General features: G+C 39.9%; 2 protein-coding genes across 3 annotated transcripts; one reads left to right on the top strand and one right to left on the bottom strand.

Annotated features, from left to right (window-relative positions):
- Positions 1–1,263: 1,263 nt before the first annotated feature.
- On the top strand, positions 1,264–10,140 carry LOC108438547 (SITS-binding protein-like). Its single transcript, XM_017716430.2, has 11 exons — positions 1,264–1,425; positions 1,579–2,029; positions 3,256–3,427; positions 5,312–5,519; positions 5,978–6,128; positions 7,574–7,741; positions 7,945–8,201; positions 8,286–8,422; positions 8,512–8,633; positions 8,772–8,951; positions 9,935–10,140. Exons 1-11 carry the CDS (start codon positions 1,421–1,423, stop codon positions 10,109–10,111), a joined length of 2,028 nt encoding a protein of 675 aa, XP_017571919.1. The 5' UTR covers positions 1,264–1,420; the 3' UTR covers positions 10,112–10,140.
- Positions 10,141–10,238: 98 nt separating this feature from the next.
- cpt1aa (carnitine palmitoyltransferase 1Aa (liver)) lies at positions 10,239–26,785 on the bottom strand. Of its 2 annotated transcripts, none has more exons than XM_017716424.2 (19): positions 26,560–26,785; positions 25,769–25,943; positions 25,510–25,652; positions 25,182–25,353; positions 24,941–25,045; positions 24,348–24,485; positions 24,043–24,120; positions 23,831–23,938; positions 22,045–22,132; positions 20,614–20,809; positions 18,252–18,440; positions 18,036–18,141; positions 17,441–17,554; positions 17,130–17,294; positions 16,874–17,005; positions 12,728–12,880; positions 12,034–12,147; positions 11,575–11,667; positions 10,239–11,439 (listed from the first exon to the last, which is right to left on the bottom strand). In XM_017716424.2, the coding sequence occupies exons 2-19, from the start codon at positions 25,907–25,909 to the stop codon at positions 11,353–11,355; spliced, it is 2,322 nt and encodes a 773-aa protein (XP_017571913.1). In that variant the 5' UTR covers positions 25,910–25,943; positions 26,560–26,785; the 3' UTR covers positions 10,239–11,352. The 2 variants fall into 2 exon arrangements, with proteins under 2 accessions (XP_017571913.1, XP_017571914.1); XM_017716425.2 differs by lacking the exon at positions 22,045–22,132 and adding an exon at positions 21,489–21,573 and having other exon boundaries at positions 26,560–26,784.
- Between the last annotated feature and the right edge of the window lie 873 nt (positions 26,786–27,658).

Here is a 27,658-nt window from a genome sequence, read left to right as displayed (position 1 = left end):
TCCTTGTGAACTCCAGTTTAACAGTGCCTTGGGTACGTTCATGACGTCAGTGAACACAAACAACCAATGAGCTGCTCTCAGTAGCAGTAACAGGTATCCTGCTGCCCAAAACCCATTTACTGTAGAAAAAAGAAACATAGAAGTAAGAAACCAAGTTTTTTTACTTTTCTTTATGAAATACAACCTTCTGAAGCCTTTTTAACTTTCCGTTTTTAGCCATTTAGCTCCATTTCATTTCATCGCACTCTGGCATTTTGCAGTCATGCTTTTTTTTAATATATATATATATATATAACAGAGAAATGAAAAGACGCCAGGCTCCCCGTGTCTGGTAGCATCTCATTTAAGACTCAGCTGCTCCAATTAAGTATATTATGCAATAGTTGGTTAGAATGACACAGTTTGGTGGGTTGAGAAGCGTTCTCAACCCACGGTTCTTCTTCACGGTTACTGTATTATTCCGCTGGGCACCGGTTGCTAAGTAACCACTCACTTTATGCTGCAGCTAGCCGTTGCTATGTTACTAGCTAGCTAAAGAACGTTAGTAGCAGATGCATCTAGATTACATTACATCTTATCCTTCTTTAAGAGAACCTTCGACACGCCTACATGAGATTCCGAACATGTCGTTGCTCCTAAGTAACACTTTCCTTTGGTAGCTATGGCAGAAGAACTAGCTAGGTTAGCTAACTAACTAAACAAACTGGAATTAGCAAGACGAGCAGGATTCGGCACAGAAGACAGGCTGTGATGTGCTTTACATACCGGCCAGAACAAAACAACATTCAGGATAATTAGCTAGGCAAACACTGAAAAAGCCGAGCTGAATATGATGCTTTAACTTTAAGGTTATGTCTCTAACTTAGCTGCCCATAAAGTCAAAGGGTACTACTTTCTCTGGCGGACGGAGTTGTTCGGTGGCTTCTTTCCTTTACTCATTATTATTTTTCTTTTATTTCGCAAATCTGTTATCACGTATCACATCGGGGCTGTTGTGATACTCGTGATAACATGTTCTCTTTCGAACGCTAATGCTTAACTAATATATTCATCTTGGTGTGCATAACTGATCAAACATAAACATTAATATCACACCCTTAACCGAAGTTACACGAAGCTAAAGTTGTCTTTCTATTCGCCAGCATCTTGTTTGGGGCGCCTGTATTTAACTGCTGCCCCATTTAAGGTGGAACGGGAAAATTCGAATGAGAAGAGTTCACAGTTGCTTCCACGTCGATCGTGATTAGTTTGCAGCTTGAAGAAGCCACATGGGAATTTGGGCCAGTGCCAGCCTGTGCAGTGTTGCTGCCCGCCATTCTGTGGGCCATCAGCCTGAGTGTAAGGCAGCTGACCCACACATCTCTCATGGGAAGAGCCCGGTAATCTTTTCTGTCCATCAGTCTGCACCGATCTCAGCAGCATGTGGTGAGTCTCTTTTTACATCAAACGCTATTTCTGATCATGCGCAACAGCTCTCTGCTAATTGCATTTAAAAAGAGCGCGATCGCATGTTGTAGCTGGCAAACCCAGCAACTGCTGTACCGTTTTCTGCCTTGTCCATTTCAACCATGTGGTTAGGAAGCCGTGCCCTTACCCCGGAGTGTCTTGGGACTCGGAGCACAGAGCAGAACCTGACCCATGGAAAGGAACAGCGGCTTGCATCGCCATGGGACTCCTGTTCGTAATGACCATTGGATTAATCTACTGGCAAGTGGTGGATCAGTCCCACAAGCACTGGGTTCTCCAGGGCCGCTTCACGGGGATTTTCTGGGATTCCAAGAAGCATTCCCTTGTGTTTCAGACGCTTTCCGAGGACAAAACAGCCGTGGAAGTTTCTGTTGGACAGGTAGGGGACCCTGATCTGCACGTGCGTTTTGCGAGGAATCGTTGCTGGCTTAACTCGAGTGGTTTCTGCACCGAGTGGGACGGGCGGCTGGAGGTGAAGATGGTTTTGGAGCAGGACGAGCTGTTGCACATGGAGTGCTACAACATAACGTGGATGCCTCTGCACTGTCATGTTGACATGAGGGTAAGCTGACCACGATACTTAAAGAATGCCGTGATATTTATTTTTCCTGGCATCTGTTAAGTTCCATCAAAGTAAGCCCACATTTAAAAAAAATACTATAATAGACTATGAATTCAATTATTTGTATTCAACATTTTATACACTGCTGCACTAAATCTTATTAAACTGGACCAATTATGCTCTCTTGGAAGTCAAACATGCAGTTGGGAAGTGGCTGCATATCAACCATATAATCATTTGCACATTTTACAGTGTTCAGTGATGTAGCTATGCATAATTCTAGATTAAGTGTTCTACAGCATTTATTCACTGGGTTTTTACAAAGCCTTATAGGAAAGTATGTTTACTTAGCAGGCATCTTTGCAATGCTGCTGGACAGTTATTTCCAGCCATACAAGACCAGAATCTCTTACAGTGTGACAAAAACACTCAAAACTGGAGGTCAAATTACATTTAAAAAAGAAAACATTTTAAATCACTGGTAAAATCTGAGAAAAAAAAGTTTCTAACTTTTGGCTCAAAGAATGCACAACTGTCTCCCCAACGTCTTTGGTTTTTCTAGGACTTGTATTGTGAAGGTGGGGCTAGCCAGAGCTGAGTGTAGACAAAGTCCTTAAAGGAAAGTCTATTCACTCGGCAGCCAGCTTTGTAACGCCGCTGGGCAGTTATTTCCAGCCATACAAGACCAGACTCGTTTCCCTTGGAATGAGGAGAGACCAAAAAATGTGAGACTGAATGTCAAATTACCTTTTCAAAAACACATTTGAAATCACTAACATCTGACAAAAACCTCATAGTTTGTAGCATTTGGCTCGGTAACGCACAAAAACATGTTTTTTCAGGTTGTTCTGGGTACTGCGTTTGCACAGATCTCTAACGAATGGGAGCGTTACAAGTGTTACCATTCAAGTTTCAAACAGTGACTGTTCTTGTCCTTTGTATCATCTCTGATGCAGAGCTTAGGCTTAGAGTGAACTGTTAGCAAACTCTCTTTGTGTATGGTGTAACATGTGGCCAACTACAGCTCTTTAATAAATCTATGACTTGTGCAAAAGCTACGACTCCTTTAATAGCAGGGAACACAACATTATGACATATTGTGATGTAATTCATTACGATAATGATAAAAATGGTCACTGCAATTTTTTTTCAGCAGTAAAGCATTTGGCTGACTGTAAAGGAACTGTAGTAATGTATCCAATGCTGTGGATGTGCTCCTTTTTCAGCACTGTTTTTATATGGAGAATATCTTCTGGTATGGTGGAGCAGGCGTCCAGGCACAGAAATGGCCTATAAACACTGTGAATATTCCACTGCAGCCCTTCACTGTCAGTGATTTGAGACTCAATCCCTCAGGGTATGGCTCTGTGTTGGACCATCAGTTTTTTGGATCAACAGGTTAGAAACTCGCTCTCTTTCACACGCACACACGGAGGGACTCACGTGTACACATAACAGGCTTAAAAAAGCTTCAGAGCAAAGACATGAGACAAGCTATTTGAATAATGATTTATTTATGGAGCTGTATTGTTGAGGTCGTTGGCATGGAATAGTAATGCATGCCATAGGCTTATTCAGTTGGGATGGTATTTTAATGGGTTCATAAGCCCAAGTTAACTTGCGAAACATTTGTTTGAGTAACCTGGAATGTGAGCATGTGCGTTCATGTCCACATGTATGCTTACAATGACATTTGGCCTTTATGGATCATTAAATCTTGTGACATTCAAAGATGTTACTTACTTGTGTGGTGTTAATGTGGGTCTGGTGGACCCACCACATTGTTTTTTAAATCAATACTGCCATAACAATTTATGTAAAAATACCAGATGTTTAAAATACCACAAGTGGTCAGCGTAGGGTTCTCCTTTAGCAGCTGTAGCAAGTCAGCAGCTGGTCCATGTTGTCCACCTACACACACACACACACACACACACACACACACACACACACACGGCTATGTAGGAGGAGAGCAGAGTGAAGGGAACACCTCCACACTTTTATTCCCTGAGGGTTCACGTGAACACCACATGTAATATAAAGGGGTGGGGGCGTTGGGGGTGAACAGTGTGAAGTCTATTAAATTTGTTATTTTGTATGTTCTTCACAGAAAATGAGCGAAGGTCAAAAAATCTGAGGTTGAAATAATAATAAATGGCATCATTTTTTATTTTGCTAACCATTGAAAATAACCCAAACAACACAGCAGGGTAAACATATTTGTTTTCTCATTAATTCAACTCACTTTGTTGTGATTTTAAGTTGTCAATATTACAAGATAACAAATGTTGTTTTCCTGAGATAACAGGATTTTGTGAACATCTTGAGCTAATAAAATGTAGTTCAATAATGACAAATAATCTGGAAAGAGAGTTAAATGCTGTTTTTCTGAGATAACAAGATAGCAGACATACATTTCTTCAGAAAAACAAGTGTTCTAATTCATTTTTATAATCTTGGGAAAACAGCATTTTTTTTCATCTCAGTGACTCCACAACTCAAGAAAACAAATAGTTTAATTGTATTTTTAGTGGAATCCCTAACTAGCTTAACTGAAGTTCAGCTTACTTGGCTAAAAGGGGAATTCCACAGATTTTTGAATAATTCAATTCAATGGTTGAAACAAAGGCATTAAGAGGGGCTTGATGTGAAATTAATTGTAGAGAAAATTATTGACTGATTCTTTACAGTGGTTGAGGCAGGAACCAGCGTTCGCAATGTGCATAACTATTTTGTTTACTATACAAATAAACAGTGGAAACCTACACATCTGCTGTTTTTACATATAAAGTTAATAATGGTAAAGCAGTTCTTTTTGGGCTTGTATAGAAGTCCTTTATCTATTTTGCCTTATAACACCCTATATGTACTTCTCCACTTGCACATGTTTTAAAAATATATATGTGAGGCCAAAATCTGATCTCGGAACTAATGTAAAACAGTTTCAGATAGCATGTAGTACATTTCTAACAATTAAAAGTAATAACTTTGTGAGGGAGCTTTTAGAGGCATTAAACTCTTCAGATGTCTGGTTCCTATCACCACCATTGTGAGTAATTCTGAATTAGTAAAAATACTAATACTCTACTATGAACCATTTCAGATCAAACCAGTCTGAATGACTTGGCTTACATATTAATGATTGAATTATGCTCAAAATCAGTGGAATTTCTTTTAGCATGTGAAATATCTTTCTGTACAATTAGTCGGATTTAAAAATAGGGTATGCGCTATATCCATGAATATTGTGAACCTTGTACTTTACATGGTTTGTCCTTACAGGTGTTGCAGTGCTGTTTTCTCCAGATGTGCCCCTGAATGTTGGTATCGACAGTAGTCTGAAGCTGTGTGTCGAGCCACAGCACATACTGGTCACACAGCCTCTACAGTACAGAGTGTGCGTGGGTCGCAATCTCAGAGCTGTTCATCAGAAAATAGCACACGAATGCAGGCACCGCCCACCACAGCTGCCTAACCTGGGCATTTTACGGTAACAAACATGCTAATATAAGAATGTCTTTTTAGAAAGGTTTCTCTAGTGTGCAAGCTAGTCTTATTTTTCATTAAATTAATTCAGAGCTACCATTGGTATGTCTCTATGTCAAATTCAGATAAACTGGTTTATTTTGACACTAGTTATAGTTGCACTACACAGACATGAGCTATTTTACTCTTGATTTTGGATATCTAATATGCCAGAGCAGCTGTTCACAGTCTCTTCATGTGCTGCGTATCCGATACTTGTGTAGAGACTGGGCCAGTTTCTGAAACTAGAGACATGCGCTACCAATAAAGCTTTCATGCAGATATTTTCATTGATATTAACATTTGTTTACATTCAGAATCGTGCTATGATGTGGAAAACTTTTTGCTGTCTCTTAGTGCTGAGTCAAACCTGATTCAGATATAAGGTCTTTTGGCCTGGTTTGATTTGGATGATCATTTTAGGTCATCTCTATGGAAGCTGGTGGTGAACACAGACTCTGGAGCAAGGCTGGAGAAAAAGCTGAGGATGTTTGCCAAGCAGCTGAAGAGACACCAACTTAATGAGGTCATTATCAGCCTTGATGAACATTCCACCTCTTTGCTACTGAAAATGGTCAGTAAATTTCCTTTCTTTCTTCACTTATCTGGTTATCTCTGGAAAAGTGTTTAGGGCTATCATGATTACTTGATTAAAGTCAATAAAAATGTATGCTTTCGATAGATCAGCTTGCTGATTTGTTTTCAATTTGTATAACAAACAGTGTATGTTCGCCACTACAAATTTAATGCATATGAAGTAAAATCAGTATGTGTGTATATGAAGTAAAATCTTCTCCAGTAATATTCAGTCAGGCTTCACTGAAGCAAAATTGTAATACTAAAAGTAAAGAATATGCTACTTGAATGTCTGTTCATTCAATGCTTAAATGTCTCCAAGTAAAACTGAATCCTGTGTGGGATGTTAACGTACAAAACTGCAAGCTTTAAAACATTAAAGGTTTCTCTAAAATTTTCAAAAAATGGCATTTCAATTGTTAAATCAAATTTGCTGTTACCATGTAATTACCCTTTTTTTTTATTTTAAACATCTCATACTGTTCTATTATAGTAAGAAACAGAGCCTGATGGACAAAGTTCTATTCATTTTCTGCCAAATACTGTTTTTAGATTATTTAGTATTTACAAAGGCATTTTTACATGTTTTTAAGTATTTTGGATTTTTTGAAAAACTCTGCATAGTCTTATTATTCACTTAATAAGCCCGTTATCTTTTTTGCCTTCTAAAAAATAAAAACACTGGTTACACAAAACATTTAGAGGGCAGCTGGGAGTAATGGATATTTATTTAGCTCAAGCTGTGTCTGTTGTTATTTAACAGCTACTATGCATTGACTTCTAGGGTGCAAGATTCCTAATCTGCCATTTTGACCACTTCAGGCTTGTACTTTAGTTTCTTACAAGTAACAAAAACAACAGTTGAAAGATTGTGACAAGCCTTGTAACTACATACCTTAGATATTAGCTTCGCAGTAATTACTGCATAATCATCCTTAGGATTAATAACTGAATAATAAGCCAAGAGTTTGATATTAAGAGGTTAAGGTACATGAAAATTCTATTTGTAAGAATAAGGCAAAGCTATGCTTTTATTTAGACCGTATGAGCACTGAGAAGGGTGGGAAGTTGTGGTTCTGCTTTTAGAAATACCCAAGGCCCACGTCATTCTGGGCTTCACATTCCTTCACATTAACCCTATGAATCTTCCTCTGGTCAGCACGCCAGCCAGACACAGGCACTTATTATACAGCTTTCATTCACATGATCAGTTCTTGCTACCACTCATCTACATTTCAAAGAGACTTATTTCTAAAAGTCTAGTCTTGGACTGTCTGGGTCAACTCAGTTATTATTTGTGTCCAGAAAATCAGCCAATTGTTTTATTGCTCGCTTCTTGAGTATGAGATTCTTTTGGAAAGACTATGGTAATTGCACAATTAGGTTTAAATAAATGCATGTAAACACATCTGTAAATAACTTCCTAAACATCTGCTTAATCAGGGCCACAGTTATTCCCACGCAAGGAACCTTCCACTGATCAGACACCTCAACATTTCTGTCACTTTTACGCCATACGTCAGCGTCAATAACCAGCAGTTTCAGATGTCTCTTCAGGAAGGAAATGAGGCCTTCTGGCTCAGCCGGCTGACTACCACACAGGGACATTTGGTAAGAGGATAAAAATGAAGATGGTCATATTGCATAATTTATTATTATTTGTGGACAAACTGGATCTTGGATATTGTACATACAGCTGGAAATATACAACTAACAGTATGTACAGTGAAATGTACTGTAAACTGTCAATCATTTACTTCTTTTGGTTGCATCCATTTGAGCCAGGTCTGCTGTCTGCTGGCCTTTTGCCACAGGTTCCTTTAATGAGCCCATGGAAAGGAGATATCTGTGTGAAGCTGAACATCTCCAACCCAGCAGCAGTCAGGTGGTTCCTGGAACAAGTGGGCACCGAATCTGCCCAGCTGGATGCAGAGTACATCATTCTGGAGGGAGGGGAAGGGAGCCTCTCTGATGGCCTTCCAGAAGTTCAAGTCGGTCAAGAGTACATCACACTCTTGGCTGGCCTTGCTATGAGGGTTGGAAGGACGGCTATAGTGACCTCAGGGTCAAGGTACGAAGAAACTTGAGACCTCTTTAATAAACTCTGTGACCTTTGAAACGTAATAAGTAATAATGTATATTTCTGCCTTGTCAGGACCAGTGATGTACCATTGTTTATAATGATGTCACCACTGCAAGGCAGCTGGGGCTACACAGGAATTAAGGGCATCATTCCATCTATCTTGCACTACAGTATTCTAGGATATAACTTCTTCATTTCTGATGCCATTGGCAAGTCTCAGATTCCTAGATATTTACATTCTTACTAGTTATTCATTTTTATAATTTTTTTTAACATCTGATCTATTTTTTGTATACAGGTGGCTCACTGGTTGATCACATGATTAGTGATGAAGAGCTCTTTATCCGTTGGCTAGAAATTGTCTCATTTCTCCCAGTTATCTCCTTCCAGACACCTCCATGGAGTTTTAGCGAATACTGGGTATGTATATAACAAACCAAAGGCAGAATACCTAATTGAATTTTGGTATGCCACTAGCAAACATTTAAAAACATCCATTTTTCTGTCAAATATTATTTTTCTTAGCAGACAACCAGTCTTCTCACTCCTCTGCCTTAGGTTCTGAACCTCACCAAGTCCTATCTGTCACTGCACCATGACTTTGTGGTTCCTCTGCTACTGAAGTATGCTCATGAATGGAAGGAAACAACAAATCCAATCTACAGACCGCTGTGGTGGATCAGTCCAGAGGACCCCTTCACATTTACTATTGATGATGAATTCCTCATTGGATCTGAGGTATCCAACAGATAGTAGCAAGTTCAAGTAAAAAAAACAAACAAACCAAAAAAAGCTTAAATGATTCCAGAGTGGCATCATTCAAGTCCCTAAAGGGCTGTGCCCCATCATTAAGAGCTGGGTTTGAGTACTGATACCATGGCCATGGTAGCTTACAAAACCACAACCCTGCTTTCTGGATGGAAAGGATTGCTTAGTTATTTGTCATGTTGGCCTACATTGGTGCTGTCAAATCATGTGCATCTACAGGCTCCTGTACATAGAACCTGGGCAGTTAGTGCTGTAATCCATTCGTGTTCATCTTCCCTATAATGTGTGAGCAGCAGTTTGGAAAGGTTCAGTAGTAGGCTTCATGCATCTCAAAGGAAACATGAGCATAGTACCACACAGTAGGGTAGATTTAGACAAGGGTCTAGAGTCTAGGGGACTTCTGCTTCAAGCTAAAAGTTTGGACCTCACTTTGAGGAACAGGGGTAGGACTGAGAGGTAAACAGTACGAAAGAAGGGTGAAACGTGAGTGCGTTTTGCTCACCCAAGATACAACAACAGTCCTTAAGATCTTAAGAAGTTGTGTATCTTAAGTGCATTTATGTTCACTTTCCCAGAGGACATGTGCATAAATGTATCTTTTCATAATCAATCATGAACAAACTTTTAAAGCAGAAAATAAACAAGAAAGCTTGGAGCAAAACATATGTGTATAGAGTTAATATTGTATATATTTATATAATAGTGCTCTCTAACTAAAAGTACCCTTGAAGGTACCACACTAGTAGAGGTTTGAACCCTGAAAGGTAGTTTTGCACCCTTTCACCAGTCCAGAACTGGAAAAACAAGGAGGATGTGGGCTGGTAGGGCGTGATAACTTTCACAGGAAACAAGAGGTAGACTGAAGTTAATTATGAAGTTTTTATGAAGCTTTTTTTGGTTTTCCTGTCAAAAGCAAGTTCGTCCTAACACCATCTTTCTTAAAATGCATCTAGGTCCTGGTAGCACCTGTAACTGATCAAGGAAAAGTTGAAAGGAACATTTACTTACCAGGAGATGGAATTCAATGGAGAGATCGGTGGAATGGCCAAGTTTTTGATGGAGGGACTCTACTACGTAGTTATTCTGTCAGACTGGAAAAGGTAGCCGTCTTCCTACGGATACAGTCTTGAAGCCCAAGCGGCTCCATACACAAGTACTTCCTCCATGCACAAGATGCACTTTCTTAAAGACTGGTCTTGTCAATAACACAGTGTGATTCTTGTTTTTTTATACTAATTTGTTGTGAGATACACTACATACATGGTATGTGTTTTTATTCTGAAAAGGCTGTGAATATTTCACATGGTTTTGTTATACAGAGAGACAATCATGTCACATTCAGTTTAATTTTGGTATATGAACATTATGTTCATTCACAATTGTATATAATCTTCAAATAGACATAAAGCACACATACAATAAACTGCATGAAAGGAAATAATAACAGAAAATAAATAAACTGACGGAATTCAATGTTTTCAAATTTCTTTTTTTTTTCTTTTTACAAAAGAAAAATTAAGTGCATTAAAATAAAAATAAATGTACACTGACATTTTGTATGGTGAACAGGTCAGGGACCAGCCAAATTCCCAAAATATTCCCTATTATTAATTTTCACTGTGGTTTGTAAGCAATACTGTAGTCATTTCTTACGGCAAGGCTTAACAAAAAAAATATCAAACCTATGCTACCCTAATTATTTGGTCAAAAATATTGTAATTCTTTATCCTTCACAGCACTGTGCACTAAACCATTCACCACTGGCTGTACAGTGAAATGAGTGCAGCACTGCAGCAGTAATGCTGTGAGCTGGAAAGCCAGTAAGGCTGGTCAGCGCTTGTTAACACTTCAAAACAGCTTTACCACAGTGATGGCATCAACCACATTAAGACTGTGCAGCTATGCAGAGCTTAGGTAATGTAAATGAACTACTTTCTCACTCCCCTATGGTCAAGAGGTTCTTTCCCACTGAACTATAAGTTATCTGTAGACTGTAAGGTGTGGTTTTGAGTATGCAGTATCTCTCAAAGCTAAGTATATACAACTAAATACCGAGAGTAACACGTCTAAATGCTTCAGGTGATTTGCTTCATTTTAACTGCCTAATGCTTGGTCCATACCTTTCCCCCTCTTTCTGCTTTCAGTTAAGACTCTCTTAAAGGCACCAGCATTTTTGAACCAGATCTCAGAACTCTTATAAACACACACACACACACACACACACACACACACACACACACACACACACACACACACACACACACACACACACTCTCCCTCATTCTTTCATATGCATTCATCATCATTACTTGTATCATGTTCAAAAAAGAAACAGGGACCAAAATTAAATGAATGTAAAACATTTGCCTTTTCACTTCAGAGCCTGTGGTTCCAACTGAAACAAACCCAACATATCATGCATTGCCTGTCTGATGTGGTTGCCAAAGCGATAAGAGTCCTGAAGAGAGAAAAAGAGACATGAAAGACATTTTCAAACAGTCAGCCAAAGATTCGGAGATTCACTTCTGACACCATCATTACACACAGTATGAAAGCATTATATGTAAAACAAAACCCCTGGTTTTGTACTTACCGTTTCTGGACTGGAATGCTTGCAGGAGATGTGAAAGTTAATGAGGTTCTCACCGAGAATAATGTAAGCCACACCATAACCGTCATCAGCCACCTGTCAAAGCAGGACAAAACCATCCAGAATTCCTTACACATATCAAATATAAAGTCTTGTAGAGAACTTAAGAAATTCGTTTTAATTCCGTTAATGGATGGTATGCCAACTGTGAACATGATTTCCATGGTTTGCAGAAGAATTGGCACTGCCCTATGTTTGATTTATTTGTTCCAAACAGATTTCATTGTGGAGTTTTTTTTTTCCAAACTAAACACAGATAACACTAAGACACCGACACAATGACAGACAAGCAAGCAATTAATTTACGTATATTTTATTGATAAGGGACCTAAAATTGCTATATGCAAGGTAGTTAAAAATTGACACAGTTTGATAGAAGTTTGTTATTCACATGGAACTTACTGGACCAAAGCCTCCACCACTGGTAGCATACTCAGGATGCTTCACCAGATCAAAAAGCTCCACCTGCTGCATGGGAGTCTGACTGGTGGACAGCCTCCATGGTTCTGACAGCACCTGCACATATGTGGGCATAAACATGTCACTGGAAAAAAATACTGCTCTTTTATTAAGTCTATTACTATCTTATATCACTTTTAGCAACTTTCTATTATACTGAAATAATACTGGTCTGTAACAAAAGGATTTTTGTGATAATATAGGCTTTGCTAATATTACCAAAACTTAATAATCACAATAATCATTATAATGCAACATGTTCTCTATGTAGCAACAGATTAACACTACTCAGCCTAAGCATATTTAGATAAGACAAAGCACAACAACACCTGATTAACCTTTCAGGTAGGGACACATAACGATATTGGAAACATATTAGTATCGCCAAATAAGTGCTTTTAATAAAATAATTGCAATGGGACAGATGTTTAAACCCAATATTTCAAACTGATTTTTGATGACGTATTTTACTGCATTTATAACCTTATAAAATGAAAAGTTCTATTTCACTAATGTTAATCCAAGTAGATTTATTCACAGTTTCTACATGGTGCCTATGGGAAATGACCTACAATCCCGATAACACTGCATTCCTCCTTCCTGGAATCATAACTGGTTACCTTTGGTTTCATCCTACCTCTTGAAGGAAGGGGGAGTCCTGTCCCAAGTACTTTGACACCACATAGAGGCAGAAGAGATGACGATCGATGCCTTTCCCAGTCATAGCTAGACGATATAACTGCTGGTGTTTCTCAGCCGCCTGTTTCAGCAAGCTTAGTTTCTTCTCTCTCTGTGCAATAGAGAAGGGTCAGTGAGTTGTGGAAAAATCACCACAGTAATGCCACACTGACATCCAAACTTTAGAAAATACCTGTCACTGAGAAAGCTCCTCCAAGATGGATAGCAAGTATTATATGAGAGTCATAAAGCAACTTTGTCTTTCATTTGCTTCCAAAGCAGCTTTTTGAATGTGCTAGCCTGGCTCTTTTCATAAATGCCATGGGAGCACTGGTCAGAAGAATTACCAACTTGCGTGAAATACTGAGTAGACATTAAAGCAGGGGTGGACGATATGGCACAACACTTAGACATTTGCACAATATGCATGATGAGATGCAGTTTCTGAGGTCTGATAGACTGGGAAAAAAGACCACAAATATGATGATTTTTATTCAAAGTTAAACATACTGCACCACAGTAAAGCCATTTAACCAGGCCTAATGACATGGAGTGTCAGTTTTCCATCCATCTATCCATCATCTTCCGCTTCTCTGGGGTTTGGGTCGCGGGGGCAGCATCCTAAGCAATGAGGCCCAGACCTCCCTTTCCTCAGCTACTTCCACTAGCTCCCTGGAGGGGATTCCGAGGCGCTCCCAGGCCAGCTGGGCGATATAGTCACGCCAGCGTGTCCTGGGTCTTCCCCGGGGTCTCCTCCCGGGTGGACTTGCCTGTGACACCTCCCGAGGGAGGCGTCCAGGAGGCATCCTAACCAGATGCCCAAACCACCTCAGCTGGCTCCTCTCAACGTGGAGAAGCAGTGGCTCTACTCCGAGTCCCTCCCGGATGACCGAACTTCTCACCCTATCTCTTAAGGGAGAGTCCAGACACCCTGCGGAGGAAACTCATTTCGGCCTCTTGTATTCGCGATCTTGTTCTTTCGGTCATTACCCAAAGCTCATGACCATAGGTGAGGGTGGGAACGTAGATCGACCGGTAAATCGAGAGCCTTGCCTTATGGCTCAGTTCTTTCTTTACCACAACAGACCGGTAAAGAGCCCGCATCACTGCTGACCCAGCACCAATCCGTCTGTCAATCTCCCGCTGCCTTTTACAATCACTCGTGAAAGACCCTGAGATACTTAAACTCCTCCACTTGAGGCAAGAGCTTATCTCCGACCCAGAGAGGGCTCTCCACCCTTTTCCGCCTGAGAACCATGGCCTCGGATTTGGAGGTACTGATTCTCATCCTGGCCGTTTCACACTCGGCTGCAAACCGATCCAGCGAAAGCTGAAGTTCGCGGCCTGATGTCTCCAATAGGACCACATCATCTGCAAACAGCAGCAATGTGACCTTGAGGTCACCAAACCGGACACCCTCCATCCCCTGACTGCGCCTAAAAATCGGTGACAAAGGGCAGCCCTGACGGAGTCCAACTCTCACTGGGAACGAGTCTGACTTACTGCCGGCCATGCGAACCAAACTCCTGCTTTGTTTGTACAGAGCCTGAATGGCTCGTAGCAAAGAGCCATGTACCCTGTACACCCGAAGCACCTCCCACAGAATACCCCAGGGAACACAGTCGAATGCCTTCTCCAAATCCACAAAGCACATGTGGACTGGTTGGGCAAACTCCCATGAAACTCCTGAAACTGGCTTTTTGTTTTTGAAGTTTTCACAATATATTTGCACAAAAAAAGCGAACTGTGATGCAACATGACAATTTATCATCATAGCGATAAATATCAGAGATATAACAGAGGTTGGCAGCTGTTACAATATAATACACATTATCTTGTACAAAAACTCACTCCCTACACTGGAAGATATGTACTGATTAAAGTCTTTGTAGCCAACTTTGTGCCAAAATAGTCTGCATGTGTTTGTAAATTTGCTCTCAGAGTGCCAAAGCACACTCTGTTCATCTGTAAATTCAGAGCACCGTCAGAAAACAGGTTCAGACATTCAGAGTGCTGAGCTTGAGGCACTCCGCGTGCACGCTTGATGTATGCTCTGGCTGGAAATGTTGAAGCCAGAGCATTCCAAAATGTTAGCCTTTTCAAACGGTAAGCATGGTAACCAGCCCAACACAAGACAGCAAATTCCACTCGCGTTGGCTGAGTTTTGCAAGTCTCTTAGGTGTAAAGCGGGAGAATGGAGGAAAAAAAAAGCATTGAAGTATGAATGTGAGCATATTTCTTACATTTCAAGCTAATGACATTGGGCCTATAAAGTACTTTATGACTGGACATGTTTCTGCTTTCTGCTTCTGATTGTTTCTGATTTCAAAGGCACTGTTGGCCTGGTTTCCAAAGTTCATGAGCTTCTGTGACAGGAAAAAACTAAACTTGTCATTCATGTTGCATAATACTCCTTAATGAAAAAAGTTTGGGAATCACTGTATTGCAAAATGCATAATGTCCATGTGGGTGTCATGGGTTTCAGAGAAAGTGAAGTACTATAACACTGTTGGCTAAGCAGTATGATTAGGACATGAGGTTGTTTTGAAGAAACCATGTAGCTTAAAAGACTTCCAAAATGCAGGAGCTGTTCATGTGGTGTGGAAGGTTGAAAGGTGTCACATGTGTCAGAATGTCAGAGTAGATTGTATGCTTGCCAAAAAGTGCACAATGAAGTGTAAATGTCAGTATGTGCTCCTCAAAGGCAACCTATTTTTCTCTTGCGCTGCCAAATTCTCACAACAGTAAGGAGAAAATTAGAGACTTATCGTCATTGTCTGAAGAAGATCTTGTATGCCAATGTTTTTTTCCCAGGATTTAAAAATGCCAGCTACCTTTCAAAATGTTTTATAATTTCATAATGAAAGAAACAATACAAATGTTCCAAAACTGCTTGGAAAACAATGGGTCTCATTTACCAATATCATCCCAAGTTTCTTCTTAAATTTGTTCTTGAGAAAAGTCCTAATAAAATTTCTCCGTAATGAGGAAAGAATGAGGCCCAATCTTGTTAGATTAACTAACATTCAAAGTTAAGAACATTCCTTCACCAAAAAGTTACCAAGTGTGAGTTACAAGGCTTTGTTAGTAATACTGACCCAAACCAAGAACATGTTATACAGCCCTTTCAAACTCAAAACCCAGGACATTGGTCTTTTTTTCTTACAGTATTTTACTGTGATGCACATGTTCTTATATTCCTAAAAAAATCCCTGTAAACAGAAGATAAAATTCTCAGCAAAAAGGCCACTAGCTCCTTCAATTCTTCATCATGCTGAAGGAATGTAGTGCTATGTAATGTGTTTAATGCTGTGTGATATGTTACTATATTCAGTATATACTGTGGGTGCATGTGCTGTGACTGTGCCTAGAACGTTCTGTTCTGCCTATTTTTGTTTATCCCTACATGGTCACAGGTGTGTCACACCTGTCACTTGTCACGTATTGGCTGGGCCTAATCTTGGCATCAGTCCAGCCTATAAAACTGTGTCAGTGCACAGTTTCAGAGGTTGGCTAAATTCTCCAGACATACAGCTGCTCCCTAGTTTTAAGCGTGGTTTGGATTCATCAATGTACAAAAATACACTTTTCCAACTTTTTTCTGGCAAAAACCTGAAAGCTCTAACATTCTGTAAAAACAAACGTTCTGCTTTGCCGGCCTTGCTGCATTGCGTTTTCACAGTAGCAACCATGCACATGCACATGGTAGACTGTACAAACACATGCACATGTACAAACACAATCCTATGGTATTTTCATTTGCATAACTAAACCGTACAAAAAAGAGAAAACAGTAAGCTTAAAAACATTATTTTAGACATCTTTGTATTTCCCAGTAATGTGTCAGCTTCTGTTTACACATAACATGTCCCTGTAACTTCCTGGGAATTGTGGAGAGTCTCATGCAGGTAAACCACCAGTTCCAGGATTTTGACTCCAGCTTGCATTTACACTTAACCTGATCACTTGTTTAAGTACCATTAAATTCCTGGGTAAATGGGCTTTAGCTAGCTAGTGTTTGTTTTGATAAAACAAAGAAAACACAAAGAATGAAATCAACTGGGAAAATTTCAAATTGCTTAAAATGACATGCAGAGTACAGTACCGGCTCGTTGTTGACCATGGCCTTGACAAAGGCACAGGTCTCCTTGGTGCAGGAGCGTACAGTCTCTGTCCGTCCCTCTCTGAACAGACGAGTCATGGATGCCTCATATGTCAAGCAGAACTTCCCTTTGTCCTACAAGAGGCATATAATTGTTAGGTGAGGGAACTATGATGTATGTATAGTACACTACAGTACACTAGCTTTGTTCATTATACTGATAAACAGCAACAGTGTTTTAATAATCCTGACAGCTCACCTTGAAGTGGGCGAGCTGCAGGGCAATCTGTATAAAGGCATCCGGGCTGGTCTTGCACTTCTTGATCAAGCCTTTCCCGAAATCGTCAAAGAGGATGAGGTGGATGTCCACGTCATCAGCCAAAGCCTTGGCCACAGCCAGGGAGTTGGCAATCATACTTTGGCACTAAGAAAAATATGCAAAGGAACAAGAGAGCATGTCAGTCCCAGCCAAAAGGCGAGTCAGGTTTTGGTCTGCCATGTTTACAATAAAGAGCAATTAGGGGGAACATGTGGGGCTGCAGTTTTGGTAGCTCCACTCCATGGACTGACCTCAGATGGGATATTCCACTGCAGCCTCTGTGGTCCAGGGAGGCTGCGGTGAGGCTCTCCATTGCAGTGGCCGTCAAGTGCATAATTGAGTTTAAGGTCCATCGACAACACATGCTTTCGGATAAGAATTTTCCACAGTTCATGTTAGTATCCAAGACTAATGATCAGGATGAGCAAATAAAGATGTGCGGCACCAATTACATGGGTTTCCAACTAGGGCCTAAACAATATGACAACTAAAATTGGTGATGAAGATACAGACTTTAAGGAGCTAAAAATTCAGGTAACTGACAATATATTTATATGATGTTTTATATGGCTATAGACTTAGTTAAACAGGGCTTTACTAACTGATATGCTATGCATCCACTAACTGATGCACTAACTGATATGCTATGTTATACATCCATAACATAGAATAAAAATGTCAAAACTCAACAGACATGTTTATTTCCAATAAATGCTTATTGCCAATAAAGATACAATAAAGAATGTTATTATTAGTCAACTGGTTTTAATAATCAGTCGGGACTCAATGCCAATAAAACAAGTAATGCATAAAGGAACTAGGGTTGTTGATTGTGCATGAATTTACCTCCCAGAGGTGGCCTATAATTGGAGCATCAGCCCAGCTGTGCTCTGCATTCAGGCCCATTGTTCCATTCTTGTATATGATCAGGCTTAAAGACTTATCAAACCACCTGAAAAGGCAAAATGTTAAATTAAGCCTGGCCAAGCAAGCTGCAAAACAGGTAGCACATCCAAACACACAGCTCAAAACAGGTTCTTGTCATTTTTGCACTTTCCTTACCTGTCATAGCACTTTCCATGCAGCAGGGACTTGGCGAAGCTGCTAAGAGAGTCATTTAGGTTGTCCGAGTCATAGCGCTGCTCGGTGTCATCCAGTGTTACGAAAAAAGCTGCTTTCTCCACAGCATCCAGAGACTGCCTGTTCTTGCCCTGTCTGAGATAGGCGTCACGGACACACGCCCAAGGCACCCTGACATGCAGAAGTACAAAGTAATGAGATATCAGGCTCTAGGTCCTAGATAAATGCACAAAATGTTCAGTGCTTCACAAGTTTCAAATAACTTGTATGGATTTGGGAAGCAGTAAACGTATGAAATTAAGGTCTGCTGGCAGAGCATACTGGGTGCCATCACTGCCCTAAATGTGACAGAACAAGGCGAGAACACCACACTACTGTAACAATTACATTACATTACATTAGATTACCGGCATTTGGCTGACGCTCTTATCCAGAGCGACTTACAATTTGATAATTTTTTACACAAATGGCCTGACTGCATGTCTTTTTGGACTGTGGGAGGAAACCGGAGAACCCGGAGGAAACCCACGCAGACACGGGGAGAACATGCAAACTCCACACAGAGAGGACCACGGTCGCCCGGCCGGGGAATCAAACCCAGGCCCTCCTTGCTGTGAGGCGACAGTGCTACCCACCACGCCACCGTGCCGCCCATTAATTAGAGTTGAACCAAATTTCTGGGTTTGATGGAATAACTGATAATTAACACCTTATTGTGACTGATAACTGGTATCTCAAACCGACAATTAAAAGGGTTTTAAATCAACTGAAAAACAGAAAAACTCCCCTCAGCTACATAATTGTATTTTGTAAGACTAAAGATAAGTTAGTGAAAAACATTTTAAAATATTAAAAATGATTACATACAATACATATTAGAGACTGGAATACCTTAGCAACCCTATCCACTTGTTTTACTTCCCTCCATGTCATTGCTGCTGTGTATGTATCCATGTCTCCATATCTAGGCTATTTTAGCTGCTGTTACATCTGAACATCTTAGCTTTAAGGAGCATTGATCGGATGTATAAATGTGTACTATTGTTGTAAATAATAATAAAAAAGAACTAAATAAATGACCTAAAATATAGTTTAAATATAGTCTATGATAAAAGGGTATTTTGTTTTGTGTCAGAATTTATGTAAATAAATGATGTATGCCCATGTCTGTAACCGGGCAGCCAGCAGAGGGCATCTACAAATTTCCAGCATTAGTGACTACACGTGCTGCTACACATGCTTCAGGGCATGCACAAGCTAAAATTTATTTTATTTTATATTTATTATTAAACATGTTACTGGTTATAATGATCAGTCATCCTTCTAATATGAGACAGATAATAATAAAGTTTTCCATCAAATCAATAATATCAATTTATTATGAATTCCTAGTAACAATGCTTCATGATACAGTGATGCAAAATCGTGAAGAACAGGGATTCTATTTATTATGCCCTCATGAAACGGCCTTGTTTGACCATCAAATTTGGCAAACAACCTGCACCAATCAACAACTAATTCCAGCATGCTTATGTTGTATGTTGTCATCCTGCCTCTTTGCTCTAATCTCATTAGTGTCTCATTAATATAAAAGTAAGTGAGAACGATAAATGGAGCTGTAGATGACTGTAAAATGATTAAAGATTAACTGCAATATGAACTAAGGAAAAGGCTACCTGAAAATGCTTTGTTTCTTATAGCCTTCTCTAGCTGTGTGGACATAAATTAATTTATTTTTATTGCACTGGGCAGCTTCGTAGAGGAGCCCATGGCAGCTGATTGTTGGGACAAGGTTTGATTATTTTTATGAAGCTTTGAAATTTTCACCTGGCCTTTTTCTAATGATGACTGAACAAGCCATAGTGTCAACCAGCTAATAAAGGTATGAGATCTTGGTAAAAGTATAACTCTGATAACTCAAATCTCTTGGGGTGCCCAAACATTTGCATGGTGCTCCTTTCCTCTTTTGACTCTAAAATTGTACAAAACAAAGAATACACTAAAAGAAAACAGGTTTAAAATGTTGAACAGAATGTTTCATATTTAACTTTATGCCTGCTGGAAATCAGTTAATCTTTTATTCACTTAATATATCCAGAATACCTCATGTTTGAAATGCAATCAGAAAGATTGATAAATATAAAATGATAATCTTCTTGTTCCCAAAATACCAAAAATAGCAACAAAAAAAAACATTTTGGTGTCTAGTTTATAACATTTAAATCTACACTATGTGAAGTTTCATAATTTATTACTTTCTATACCATGGCAAGTTTTCAAGACTTATGAATGGCACTGTTTAAAGATGCTCTGTATTGGCCTACTGAAGGTGTGTGAAAAGCACCTGTTTCCTGCAGTGAGGGCAGCAAGCTTCTCCTCTCCCGGCTGGGGTTCTGAGGTGTCTGCTAAGATCCTCTCCATCTGCTGCTCTATCTCCCGTGGGAAGAGCAGCCGGCCATCATAAAACATCCCCACCTTAAAATAGCGCCCCTTATGGTACACCACAATATGTCTGCTGTTTGAGATGTGTTGCAGGGTGTCTACACTCACAAAGAGAAGAGAGTGATGGAGAAGCTGAAGCATAAAAAAAGCAATTTCCAGTATTTCCAGTAAGGAAAATACATTTCTAAAAAAAGTATGTCATAAAAGAAAGCAGTAAAATGCCAAGAATGCTGAATGCAGCATCAATAACACTTCAAGCAGTGCAATACCACACCATGCAACATAGAGGGGGGATATATGGGAGTGATATTAGGTCAACACCTTTGTTTCATGTACAATGCATACAGCTGAAGTCAGGTTTCTCTTTTTTCCCCCGTCACAGTGCACATTCAAAACAATCTGACATGAAACAAATGTTTGACCTTTTGCAAAAGCCATGAATGGAGATACTGAATTACAGACTTACAACTGGACCAAAAAATGTCATATGGCTTGAGCTCCTCCGGGTAAAAGCATACTCAAATTACACGACGTTGGCCTTATTGTATGTTTTTGTAGGCTTTTCATATTACAAATCTTTCTAATGTCACAATCGACCGAAATTATGAAACATTAGGGGAAATATGTTAATACACCTGTTTAACAGACCACCTTAATAATCATTAAACCAAAAAAAGAACAGAAGTAAAATATTAGGTCTACAGCGGGCAGCTGGGGGTGTGCTATAGTGCTGGGTTTAGCTTGCAGGCTGTGAAGTGAGGTGTCTGGGTTCAGTACCTGTGTCTATGCCTGGGATGCGACTGGTGTTGAAAAAGCGCTCATATTGCGCCGAGCACATGGGTATAGTGTTTTGAAGCAAAAGCTGAAAAGCAGAAAGGAAGAGGTCAAACAAAAGATGAAGAGAGGAGGGGCTTTCAAAGGGCCGAGTGGCTAATCAGGTCCTATGACAAATCTGTAGGGGTGAGAATGAGGTCACTAGTCACTGCTGGGGCACGGAGGAGAAAGAAGAGTTTGAGCTGAACTTAATTAGCCAAAATAAGGAGATGGGGCAATGTAAGAAAAAAAAAAAAACTACACACACAAACACAAAAAGAAAACTGAAATACTAGAGGAATGTAATAGGGATGGGGAGAACAGGAGTTGGGGGATAGTCCTGTATCACCAGTATACAACAATGTCTATGTTTTAAGGCAATGAATAGATCAATGGGGTTGATTATTTAATGTAAAAAAAAATAATAAATTTGAATTAATCATTGTCTGGTAGCACAGGACTAGTGCAGGGGGTCTCTGAAGGCTAATTCAGGCAGAGGCCTTTGACTGGCTCAGCTTACCCCTCTCCTGGCCTGGGATACGGCTGGTATTGAACAGCCGCTCCCATTGGGCAGAACAGAATGGAACTGTTTTAGGTAGGGCAAAAAACTGCGCCACCGCAAACACGACATCAGGAAGCATGTAACAAAAATCAGCAGGGAAATTTAGAGAAAGATGGGGAAAAAAACAGACCAATCCAAGAAACCTGAACAATACAACTAAATAACTACAACATGCTATTATTACAGCACATATAATGGAATATACATGCTATTATTACAGTACATGTAAGAATAAAGAGTTCTTGTGAAGAAGGCCAGGGGATTATTCAGCTACCAAATTCAGAAAACGTTTTTTAAATGATTTTTCTGAGTGAAAGGCTGAAGCCCATTATTTGGTTAGTGTGGTTAGCCAACATAACTCAAAACATTAGTTTACAGTTTCTATATATCTCAGTACTATGGATAGAAAATGTGGCTGGGCAATAATGCCATGATACTTCAAGACATTGTCATGATATCCAATATGTTTTACAATTGTTGTATTCCATGGTTTAATCAGCTAACATACAGGCAAAGCCCTAGCAGTACAAAAAATAACATCAATATGATATATATCATGAACACTATATACTATGATATATACTGGGATTTTTAGGTTTCACATACTGCACCAGACTAATTCCAATTAACCAGGCCTAATTATGCTCTCTTTGTAATGCTACATGTAGTTGGTCAGAGAATTTCCAAAACTTCTGCATAATTCAACTGTTGAGATGTAAATAAAATCATTGACAGTGGTCTGATGCAAAATGCAACAGAAACATAGTGAGTCAGTGACGCAACAGTTATGATAGGAACCAGATGTCAGAAGCATTTCATACCTTTAGGAACTACTTCATATTTATTCACAGTATTTTGATAACATCATGCAGTTGCATTGCATTTTGGTAGGCAACTCAAGTTCATTCACAGTTCAGTGGCAGTTTGTTATGAAATAACAAAGCCATAACTGATCCAGCAAGAGTTTTTAAAGCATGTTAACCAATATATTTGAGGGTACTGCCTTGATTTTGTTTCATTTGTTGCTGTAGTGAGAACAAATGAAAGCTAAAATCTGAATAGCTGAGATTAAGCATTGGATTACTTCTGCTGTCCCAAACTGCATACGAGCACAATAAATGTATGCAAAAAAACAGTGCAGTGCCTTTAGAAGTGCACTCATTAGTGTAGTAAGTAAAGTAAAGAAATGTGTGCTTTGGGATGCAGCGGTTTTCATCCATCTGCATGGTTGTAGCTGCAGTAGCAGCGGCAAGATAAGCTATCCCAGAGCATAGACAGAGTTATAGCTTGCCTAGCAAAATGGCGAATAAAGTATAAAATAGTAAATAAAGAGGCTATATTTGCATTGTTGACATCCCTGGATCCTATCATGACCACTGTATAGAGAAACTTACAGATTTTCTTTAATTAATCATTTCATATCAAACCACTGTGAACTGACTTCAGCCAAACAGTTTACTCAATGACTAAATAGTGCAGAAATTTTGACAAAGCGGTGGACTTCCACTTCAAGTACTGATGATTTCCACGATATGTGCAGAAAAGCCTATTGTGAAATAATTAATTTATCATGTTAACTATAAATAATGCCACGTTGCCCACCACTAGTTAAGAAGTTTACTATTAATAATAGTACAGCTATTATTAATCTAGTACTACTACTATTGCAAGTATTTGGTCCTGGGGTTTTAATTTGCTTTCTTTAAATCAAAATAACATGCTGCGATCATTAATATGTTCTAACCGGTTTTATCTGTGCTCGGTCCAGCTTCCTCCTATACAGCATGATGGAATGGATGGTATTACCAGCCCTTGCTGCCTGACACTGTAATGGGAACGTGTGGCGGAAGTCCTGGAGGGAGGGAAGGGCAAGGAGTTGAGGTACAAATTAAAAGAAGACAGGCATCATATATTTTGGAAGAAATAGTATTATGCGGTGTGTGACGAGATTCTTACCATTACATAATAGTTGCTATTGACCATGATTGGACTTCGGCTTCTAAGGTATACATACTCCTCCCACCAATCACTGACCTGAAAGAACCAAAAAGTCTTCTTAAATGACAAAGACATTAGTACTTTACACTTTTTGAGGCTTATAATTAACTTTGTTAATATGCATGTTCTGCTTTTTTCCTGATACAAAAAATAAACAACTTGCACTTGATTACAATTTCCTAAAAAGAAATTAAATGAATGGTTCCTGAATTATTCACAGAACTATACATTTAGTAACATAACCAAAAAAAAAGTCGCTTTACATAATTGGTGGCCCACAGGGATTTCAGCTTCAGGTACCACTGGAGTTTGGGGCCAAGATTCTTCTGAAAGTCTAAAGCAAGTTCTTCCATTCTTCTGTACTCTTCATCATCCAGAAGAGGGCGCACAGACTCCAGATACTGTGGATACAAGGGTTTTCATTCAGTGCCCAAGTGCAGTTGAGAACAACTCCAGTATCCAGAGGATCAAACACATTAAATAGTGCAGTGTCAAGGACCTCCAGGACACCGTTTGGGCAAAACAGCACAAAGCATCTGTACATGAAACTGGTTTCCAGTCTGCATGCAAGCTTATGTAAGTTTTCCTTCAAACTTCAGTTTATGAATACAGTTTCCATCAGCGTGCATTTTAGTGAGTTATCACACATCACACACGCTGTACCTCAATGCTTGCGACAAATACCAAGTTAACTCTGAAAACACAAAATTACAGTAATGTTGGCCTTTTACAGATTTATCAAGCTTTAAAAACAACAGTAAAAATCATGTGCTGACTAATTTTTATGACAATTTTATGAAAATATGAAAACTGTTTTTTTTTTTTGTTTTTAAAGCTTCAAAATATCCTGTCTTACTCTTTTCATTGTGTCCTTCACAGATGGCACAGGTAAGTTTGGAAGTGATGTCTGGAAGCTATACAGATTTGGCGTTTGTATCCCAGAGAAAATCTTCACAAGCACCTAAAAACACAGCAATATCTGTTCAAAAACGGATATACAGCAACCAAAGAGCTGCACTGAACTGTACAGTGTACAGTATGTTTTTGCATGAACAGTGTAAAGTCCACAGTGAGGAAGCTGAAAGTCAGAGACTCACCAACCAAACGCGTGTTTTCCATGACATTTTGGCTTGGCGCTCAGTCATCCACCCATGCCAGGACAGCAGACCCCTCAGGGCGGTCCTCATGGTAAATATGATTGCCACCCAGAGCCCTGTGCCAAGCAGGATGCCACCCACTCTCCTCTGGTTATCCAGAGACATGTACTTACTGCAGAAACAAGAGCAGGCATATAGTGTTCTTATCCAAAATAAGGCGAACTACAAAATTACAGTACTTTAATATAAATGCTTGTTCAAAAATTAATCTTATGTACATTAACATTAATGCCTGGATGAAGAGAACTGAGATGAGTGACAGCTTTACCTCACTGGTACGTATTTGCCAACTTTAAGGAAAAGGCCTAAGGAAGGGTCCAACTGAGCATATTTTGCCCTCCCCAGGTACCCTGCCAGCACCAATATAAACCCAGGGGCGCTGCCTGGGTATACTCCAGTCATAATCCCATTCTGTGGACATTAAGATTTAAGATTTTCCATGTCTACTGACTTGAAATGCATGAATGAATCAAGTATGCGCACAAACAATGCGATATCCAAGTGGGTGGGGACGGGGGTGGTGGTACCTTAAAACGGATGAACTTCTTCTTCCACGAGTGGAGACCAGACAGATAGACCTGGCGCAGGGCCTCATGACTAAGCTGCAGGTCAATACCATCTGGAGAGACGGTGAACTGGAAGGCCACGGCCTGATGAGCTTCTGCCATGCTGACTGGGGCCCAGGGTCACCAGAGGACAGCCCTGAGCAAGAGAAATGTCAACAGGGTTTAGAGAAGAATGAAATAGGCTAAAGTTCATGCATGCAGAGCCAATGTAAAGCCAGCAATGGAGAGCCTACATTTCTGGACAAAACCAGGAATAAGCACAATGAACTTCATTTACACAAGTGAAGGCAACCTATGGAGTAAGCTAAAAAACATTTCTATATCTGGCTATAAAGGAGCCCTTGTGCTCTTTGTCATGGTCCTAGCTGAGAGAGCTGCCTGGATTTTACTGAATCGAGCTGCTAGAACAAATTGCAATATCATAATGTGAGCAAGGCTGGATTATAGAAAGCAGTCGTGGAAATCACGTTACTTAAAGGGCTTTACTATACAACCGGCAGTACTGTCAGTCAGTACAATCAGCAATAGGAGTAAAACGGACCCTTGCGCTACTTGCAACATCAGAAAACAGGCAAGCAAAAACCTCTAGCTCAGATTAAATAATACAATGAGATATTTAATGAGTTCTGTCTGCAGTAGTCACTGGTTGGACGCGAACTAACGTGAACGAACACGACCGACTGAACTAACACGATTAACTAATACATGGAGCCGTTGACGTTGTTTACTTAATGCAGTGACCTGTCACTCACCTTCACTTCGCGTGTCGACGCTTTATTTAAAGCACAAATGCAACGCTAAGTTAACGTTTAACTACAACACACTTAATCAGTTTTATTTATTTTAAATTTGCCAGTTTTCAATACGAACTGTTTCTGTTTAGCTGCCAACTTCACCGAAGCTCCGAGGCTAATAGCGGCTCCGCCACATATTGCAGCTACTAGGCGGGACAGGTGAAGAGACCAGCAGCGACATCCGTCGGTGTGGAGTAGAAGTGCACATGGGGTGGGGGTGTGGTATCTTGGGGATGAGGCTGAAGTTAGCCATTCTATTTGCAGCTTCCGATTCATACCATCAAATATAAAAGAGATTAAATTAACATTTAGATTAGCTAAAATTTAGATACTCTGCCTGAATTGATTCTTCGGTCTCGTACTTTAAACTACTTGCTGTAAACATAATAGCTCTGCTAAATGAAATATTTCACTAAGTGAACTGTCCCTGTGGCTAACCGTGGTTCGCTGAATGAGAAGCCACGAATGAGATGGTGCGAAAAAGGAGCCAAATGAGTCGGAAGCTGCAAGTAAGTTGCTCACTTCGCTTCGTATCACATCACACGGGGAAATCAAACGCGTACTGAATACACTGAGACCCCAAAACTAATCTGTGCGTATTAATTCGCCTGCCAGCTTGATTATTGCCGCCATCGAGCCAGAAATAGCAGAACATAAGGCTGGGAGTCGATCCCTAGCGAGTCGATTCTCTGATTCCTAGGAATCGAGATTCCACTCTAAAGCTTTGGACTCGCTTATACACAGACTTTTGGGGAAATCTGAAAAATGCCCTCTACAACACATCGGAGAAACAGGTACAAATTCCAGCTAAAATCTAACGTTAGCTCTCCAGAGCCATGCTAAGATAAGTCATATAGGTTAAGTAAACTGGCATATTGTGTTCCTAAGGACGCCTCGTTTCAGTTTAAGGTGGATGAGGAAAATTCCAATAAGAAGCTGACTTCACCTTCATAAGAGCCGTTTTCATCCGTACGCTCAGTCATAATAGAGTGTAATTAACTGTATACTGTTCATTTCGGCCACTGTCTTCCTTTATGCTTTACTTTTGGAAGTGAGA

Source organism: Pygocentrus nattereri, chromosome 25 (genome assembly GCF_015220715.1).
Source record: "Pygocentrus nattereri isolate fPygNat1 chromosome 25, fPygNat1.pri, whole genome shotgun sequence".
Classification (NCBI taxonomy): Eukaryota; Metazoa; Chordata; class Actinopteri; order Characiformes; family Serrasalmidae; genus Pygocentrus; species Pygocentrus nattereri.
This window is presented reverse-complemented; position numbering and strand designations above follow the sequence as displayed.

Excerpts from the sequence above, each read along its gene's own strand:
- LOC108438547 (XM_017716430.2), top strand. Across the intron at positions 8,202-8,285 it reads ATAGTGACCTCAGGGTCAAG|GACCAGTGATGTACCATTGT; the intron begins GTACGAAGAAAC and ends CTGCCTTGTCAG. Across the intron at positions 8,423-8,511 it reads CTTCATTTCTGATGCCATTG|GTGGCTCACTGGTTGATCAC; the intron begins GCAAGTCTCAGA and ends TTTTGTATACAG.
- cpt1aa (XM_017716424.2), bottom strand. The coding sequence starts at position 25,909 with ATGGCAGAAGCTCATCAGGCCGTGGCCTTCCAGTTCACCGTCTCTCCA. Across the intron at positions 17,555-18,035 it reads TTATAGGCCACCTCTGGGAG|CATGTGTTGTCGATGGACCT; the intron begins GTAAATTCATGC and ends CTTATCCGAAAG. Across the intron at positions 11,440-11,574 it reads AGCATTCCAGTCCAGAAACG|GACTCTTATCGCTTTGGCAA; the intron begins GTAAGTACAAAA and ends TTCTCTCTTCAG.